Source organism: Octopus bimaculoides, chromosome 2 (genome assembly GCF_001194135.2).
Source record: "Octopus bimaculoides isolate UCB-OBI-ISO-001 chromosome 2, ASM119413v2, whole genome shotgun sequence".
Classification (NCBI taxonomy): Eukaryota; Metazoa; Mollusca; class Cephalopoda; order Octopoda; family Octopodidae; genus Octopus; species Octopus bimaculoides.
This window is the reverse complement of record NC_068982.1, coordinates 32,569,315-32,576,846: the sequence shown is the minus strand read 5'-3', so window position 1 is coordinate 32,576,846 and position 7,532 is coordinate 32,569,315. Positions and strand designations below refer to the sequence as shown.

Sequence of the window (7,532 nt, the reverse complement as noted above, 5' to 3'; positions counted from 1 at the left end):
TATATATATATATATATATATATATATATATATGTGTGTATGTATGTGTGTGTATACGTTTGTGTGTCTGTGTTTGTCCCCCAACATCGCTTGACAATCAATGGTGGTGTGTTTACGTCCCCATAACTTAACGGTTCGGCAAAAGAGACCGATAGAATAAGTACTAGGCATCCAAAGAATAAGTCCTGGGCTCGATTTTCTCGACTAAAGGCGGTGCTCCAGCATGGCCGCAGTCAAATAACTGAAAAGAGTAAGAGAGAGAGAGAGAGAGAGAGAGAGAGAGAGAAAGAGAGAGAGAGTATTAGAAGACATATGCAAATTTAATCTGCTTATTACATGGAAGTCTAATAGAAAAGTTTGCGTACATAATCATTTACTGAACGGCTCACTGAACATTTCTAACCTGCTGTCATTAGCCGTTGCAGTAGGAGCTGTAGCAAAGCAGCAAAACGGTTTCTTACAAAATCTGTTGAATTATATTTTTATTTTTAACTATAATTCGCATTATTTTTAGTCATTGCTTTCTTCAAATTACTCTTTTCAGACATGATATCTGCAGCCGAATAGACCGTCCCTGTAATACCTTAGGACTTGCACATCTTTCAGGCATGTGTCAACCTCAGATGTCATGTAACATCAATGAAGATTCTGGATTAGCTCTTGCATATACCATTGCGCATGAGCTGGGACACAAGTAAGTAGTGATGCTTTTCGATCTAAGTGGGGTTTTCTTTATATTAAGTAAGAAAATAAATATCTTGTGATTAATTATAATTTGTTAGATTCTTTTCCTTTAGACAAATAAAGGGTTCCTTTCAGCATCAATGGTTCAGAAAGTAGGTTGTGTAGTTTTGAGTTCAAATTCCACCGAGGTCGACTTTGCCTTTCATGCTTTCGGGGTCGCTAAGTTAAGTACCAGTCGAGCATCGGGGCCGATGTTATCGACTAGTCACATCCCACCAAATTTCAGGCCTCGTGCCTTTAGTAGAAAGGATTATTATTATTATTAATATTATTATTATTATTATTATCATTATTATTATTATCATCATTATTATTATTATCATCATTATTATTATTATCATCATTATTATTATCATTATTATTATTATTATCATTATTATTATTATTATTATTATTATTAAGGCAGCGAACTGGCAGAATCGTTCGCACGCTGGACGAAATGTTTAGCGGTATTTCACCTGTCGTTACATTCTGAGTTCAAATTCCGCTGAGGTCAACTTTGCCTTTCATCCTTTTTGGGTCGATAAATTAAGTACTGGGGTCGATGTGATCGGCTAGTTCCCTCCCTCCCTCCAAATTGCAGGCCTTGTGCCTATAGCAGATAGGATTATTATTATTATTATTATTATTATTATTATTATTATTATTATTCAAAGGTGGTTACATGCTAATTTAAGTAGCAGGGATATTATCTTAAAGCTTGTTAACAACAAGTCTCCTTAAATGTCAAGAATCTTGCAGTTTCGAGATGACATTTTTCTGCTGGTAAACATTCCTTGTCTCATTTCCAATATATTTCAGCTTCTTGTGTAAAAGTTTGGATGCTGTGCTAATTACACCCAATGCATTGCGTTATTTGTTCTGGGGCTTTGCATTTTGAGTTTAAATTCTGCTGAGGTCAACTTTGACATTCACTCTATTATCCACCATATTCCCATCAAAACTGCTGGCGTTCTGTCAAAATTTGAAATGAAAGGCAGTGACCTAGCAGAACTGTCAGAGCATCGGACAAAATGTTTAGTGGCATTTCTTCTGGGTCTTAACGTTCTGAGTTCAAATTCCACTAGGGTCGACTTTGCCTTTCATCCCTTCGGAGTAGATAAAATAAGTAGCAGCTGAGTACTGGGGTCGACATAATCGACTTAAACCCTTCCTTGAAATTGCTGGCCTTGTGCCAAAAATCAGAAATTATCATTATTATTATTATTATTATTAGCAGCAGCAGTAGAAGTAATAGTAGTAGTAGTTCTAGTAGTATTAAGGCAGCGTGCTGGCTGAATCGTTTGCATGCCAAGCAAAATGCTTAGTGGCATTTTGTCCATCTTTACGTTCTGAGTTCACATTCCACCAAGGTTGACTTTGCCTTTCATCCTCTTGTGGTCGATAAATTAAGTACCAGTGCAACATTGGGGCTGAAGTAATTATTTTATCCCCTCCCCGAAATTGCTGGCCTTGTACCAAGATTTAAAACCCTTCTTCTTCTTCTTCTTCTTCTTCATTTTTTGTTATTAATTTTTGCTTTTTAATTGGCAGATTAATTAGAGCGCTGGAAAAAATGCCTTGTAATATTTGTTCTGGCACTTTACTTCTGAGTTTAAATGCCACTGAGGTCAGCTTTACCTTCCATTCTTTCAAAGTCGATAAAATAAAGTACCAATCGACTAAATCCCACCCCTCAAAATTGTTAATTTATGCTTATATCAGAAACAATTATTATTTGACTGAAGAGACACAACTAGCTCAAAACGGAGGTGTCTCAAGAATCTTGCAGAATATAGGATGACATTTTTTTTCTGCAGGTCGACAGTGCTTGTCTCAGTTCCAATATACTTCAGTCTCTTATGTAAAATTTTGGATGTTCTGTTAATTACACCCATGCATTGCAATATTTGTTTTGGGGCTTTACATCAATTCATTGAATATGTTAGATCGTCTGAAAGACAATATTCTTCACAGACAAAATTCAACTGTGATTAGTGTGTCTGACAAAATATTAAAAATGGGTATGTATGTCATCATTTTGATTCTTGTTGTTCTCCATTCACATGGTAATTTATTATCGGTTTTTGGGTGACATCAACATGAATCAGCAAATAAGTTTTTGCTGAATTCTGGAAACAAGAGCCACCATTCTTGTTTGCATGTGTTGGTCCAGAAGTAACCTTGACTGAAGAGACACAACTAGGATGAGACACAAGTGTCTCAAAGTCCCTTACATCAATAAATTGGGTGTGTGGTGAATATACATCATCTGTAAAGAGGTGTTCTCTGAAGATGAAATGCAGCAATGATTAGCTTACTCATGTTCAAATCTGCAAGAACATATTAAAAATGAATATGTATGCCACTGTTTTGACTCTCACTGTTTTCCATGCACGTAGTAATTATTTTTTCCAATAAAAAGTGTGTCATGGCTAGCCAAGTTGATTGAGTGTTGTATTTGTAGACTTGCAGGCTATTATACTGTGTATGGTACTATACTGAGTACAGCAAAGAGATTTAACATTACCTTCAATGTTCAAGTTCTGTTAGTCATAAAATCATTACTACAGACAGAGAAATATACTTCATTGTATAACCAATAAGCATTATGTTAATTTGCAGTTCAGAGCTCAGTAAAATACCCAATAGAAATCCAATTGTGAAAGTTTGGATGTTCTATATACAGTACAATTGTACTGATTTAAAAAAAAAAAAAAGAAAATTGACAAAAATTGAAATATAAATCTGTTTTGTTTCAGCCTTGGAATGAAACATGATGGAGGTCGAAGCAAATGTATTTCATCCAGTGAAAATTCCTATGTGATGGCACCACAGATGTTTGGTAGCAGTCGGCTTAGAATTTGGTCTCCATGCAGTAAGAAGGCTGTAACCAAGTTCTTTGAGTGAGTTACCTTTCACAGTTATCTGAGAAACAAGTTGTTGTTGATTGTGTTGCTGTTGTTTTTATTATTGTTGGTTTTGTTCCTCAGTTCTTGTAGACATAAGATCAGAAAACCATCTTACCTTTTATTCAGACCAGGATACATGGAACCATATCTAGCTTGGTTTACATTATTCAAAGACTTATTTTGAAAAGATGGCTGGGCAACTTTGAGTCAAATTTGATATCTATTTCTAGCGATCAAGTAGAGAGTCACTCATTGTTTTGCATGAGTGAGCATAGGGGAATATATATAAAATTTGAGTAATAGCTATGATTTAAAATGAAAAGAATCATTACGGCACTGGAGAAAATGCTTAGTGGAATCTTTTCTGGCTCTTTACATTCTGAGTTTTGAATACCTCTGGAATATATGTAATTAACTAACCACTCCTTCCAAATTTCAGGCCTTGTGCATATAACTGAAAGAATTATAATAGTATTAGTAGTAATTGTTGTTGTTGGTAGTGGTGACGATGATCGCTGTGAACGGTTACGCTTTACTGAATTCCAATTGTTAATGAATCTTGACATCTACAACATTTACACAATGCAAGATGCCATCTTCAGTTAAAAAAGAGTGCTTAGCACAATGATGAGAGCATTAATGTAAGATTCTCATAAACTATTAATCAAACACCAGGAAAACTTAGACATGCACAGTAAGATATATAAAAGAAAGATGGAATGAAAAATGATTTAAATACAAACACCATGTGCCTTGAGGAGAATGCACTTTATTTCACAGTGATGTCGTACATTCAACTGAAATTGAGTTCCATTGATTCTTAAGCGTCACATTACTGATATAATGTCCATTGCCACAGCCCTTGGCACAATTATCCTGCTTATTATTTTATTGTTGGTTTTGTTATCATTGTTGCTTGCCTTTGTGGCTACCTTAAAAATATATTCCTTACTTATAAATCTTAATCTATCTTATTCCATTCTATTCACCAGTCGTGACAGAGGTTACTGTTTGAATGATGAGTCAACTGTCTTTGATTACGTCTTCCCATTCTTACCTCCTGGCACCATGTACAATGCTGATCATCAGTGCCGACTGCAGTATGGTCCCGAAGCTAAAGTCTGTGATTCAGTTTCTGTAAGAAGAATTCTTCCTTTTATCTGTTTTAGATTCTTGCTCAAAGAGAAAAGAAAGGAAAGATGAATGAATAATAATGTCCTCATCTAACTAGGTTATTGGAGACTGTTTCAACCATGATTTAAATTTTGGTATTAATTTAATTAAATAAACATACAGAACGAGAGACAGAATATTTGCAGTGTGTTAAAATGAAAAATATAATTCTCTATAATAAAATTATAGTTAATTAGAAAATATATTGAAGTTAATTGGCAATTAATTTGATTGATTCTTGTGTCTGACCTGAGCATCAACAACGACAAGATATTAATATGCTTTTGAAATAAGATTCTTGATAGATTAGTTTGTTATTTGTTGTCAGACTTAATTTTTAAGTTAGTCAAGGTAGGCCTTTGCGAGCCCACTCTGATGGGTGAGATTAATGTGCTGCTAGAGGCATACCCACCTTCTAAAGTTCAGGGGAGTGAGCACATAAAAACGATACTGTATCACACACCAAACAAATTTTAACTCATTTTTCTTATATCACTTGAAACATTTCATTAGTTATAATTTGCATAATTGTATTCTACATTCACTAATTTCATGTTTCGGTAACAATGTCATTACGTATGAAACCTACAACTAATGATACAGGTGTGACAAAGAAGATGAAACTCTAGGGGATTGTTTAAAGTTAAGAGGTTGTGATGTCAGGGTTTGTTTTGGTTCTTCAGGTGCCAGCAACAACCAACACATCACAGGAGATTGAGAAGACAGTTAAAAAATACAGGAGGTCGGTCTAATAATGTAATGACTCCAGAAAGTTCTTCCAAGACCATGTGATTAACCAAAAAGAAAAAGAGATTTGACTTTTATTGTATAAATGATCTAAAGAGTTAAAAAAAAAATTGCTGAAAAGGTGCCAGTTTTAAAAAATGTGCTCAGTGGGGGCAGTTGCTCCCCTTGCTCTTTTATTAGTTATGTTACTGTTTGCTGCTGACTCTGTGGAGGCGCAATGGCCCAGTGGTTAGGGCAGCGGACTCGCGGTCATAGGATCGCAGTTTCGATTCCTAGACCGGGCGTTGTGAGTGTTTATTGAGCGAAAACACCTAAAGCTCCACGAGGCTCCGGCAGGGGATGGTGGCGAACCCTGCTGTACTCTTTCACCACAACTTTCTCTCACTCTTACTTCCTGTTTCTGTTGTGCCTGTAATTCAAAGGGTCAGCCTTGTCACACTGTGTCACGCTGAATATCCTCGAGAACTACGTTAAGGGTACACGTGTCTGTGGAGTGCTCAGCCACTTGCACGTTAATTTCATGAGCAGGCTGTTCCGTTGATTGGACTTACTGGAACCCTCGATGTCGTAAGCGACGGAGTGCCAACAACAAGAGCTGCTGACTCTATAATGTTCAAATCAAGGTCTACAGGGAAGGCATTGTCAAAAAGCTAGTCACAAGTGATGTCTACTGAAATAAACCCCTAAAAACCATATGGTAGTACTAAAGAAAATGCTGGTGGAGTTTACCACCCAAATGAAGCTAACCACATAAAGAATAAGAAACCAACCAATCATGATAAGTTGACTACTCATTAATTTATTTAAACAGTAACAGTTGGAAACCAGTTTGAGATCGTCAAGAACTGGAATATTTTGAAAGAGAATCTCCAGTATGTATATTTAATGTATACACATATACACTTTAATGGAATGAGAGAGATGGAGCTAAGCAGAAAGATACTGTATGTTTATCTCATATAAAACAAGAGCCCATTAAGGCATGCAGCCCTGGGATTCACTGGATCCCGCCAAACCATTCAGCCCATGCCAATATGGTAAAACAGATATTAAATGATGATGATGATCATCATATATTATAAAATATAATATACAATACAATACAATACAATACAATACAAAGCCAATCACATAAGAGTGGCCATTGAAAAAGTGCTAAACACTGGCTGTGCCCCAGCAATGACCACAGCCTTTGGGCTGAAACACATAAAAGAATATATATGCGCGTGTGTGTGTGTATGTGTACACACATACACATGCACACATGTAAAGAGATAGACATACTTTTTCTGATTAAGGACTAGCATCTGAAAGGTTAAAATCAAATGTTCTACTAATATAACCTTTGTTTAAACTTGTATCACTCTTACATAATACTTTTCTCATTTTTCCTCATTATAGCACACACACACACACACACACACACACACACACACACATTATTGATAGATCATTAGATTGATCAGGTAGGATAGTGTCTCCTGCAATCATTATTTATCAAGAGACCAACACTGGATGTTCAGGATGTTCATTTTTATACAGTTCCAACAGGCCCACCAGCTGTCCTTTATGTTCATATGTGCATTCATCTACATTTGGGTTAAAAACCCAATTTGTTAGAATGAACAAGAGTGGAGTCACTTTTGATAAGGCTCTGGGCAGAATTCTATGCTACATTTGTCATAGAAAATTTCAATTGAAATCAGTATTAAATAGTCTTCTAAGGAGCTATAGTAGACAAAATAACAAATCTCTTACATGCATAACAAAGAGTGTTTGAAATTAAGACAAAGGTCACCATGCATGCATGCATATATACATACAAAGATATTTGTGTGTATGTAAGTGCATAAATTCATTTTTGTGTGAGAACATTGCTGCACACATCTATGCACACACACAACAAACTCTTCAAACCCATGTATTCTTATATATATATATATCTACACACATACACACTAACAGATAAACCACCAA

The 7,532-nt window shown here is 35.6% G+C and overlaps 1 protein-coding gene across 2 annotated transcripts in view; it reads left to right on the top strand.

The window, feature by feature from the left end:
- Positions 1-7,532, top strand: part of LOC106871710 (A disintegrin and metalloproteinase with thrombospondin motifs 7) — a 345,599-nt gene that overhangs the window by 115,158 nt on the left and 222,909 nt on the right. For both annotated transcript variants that reach the window (XM_052976057.1, XM_052976060.1), the window contains exons 7-9: positions 545-694; positions 3,486-3,629; positions 4,628-4,772. In XM_052976057.1, the coding sequence (XP_052832017.1) occupies positions 545-694; positions 3,486-3,629; positions 4,628-4,772 (439 nt within the window). The remainder of the gene's footprint in view (positions 1-544; positions 695-3,485; positions 3,630-4,627; positions 4,773-7,532) is intronic.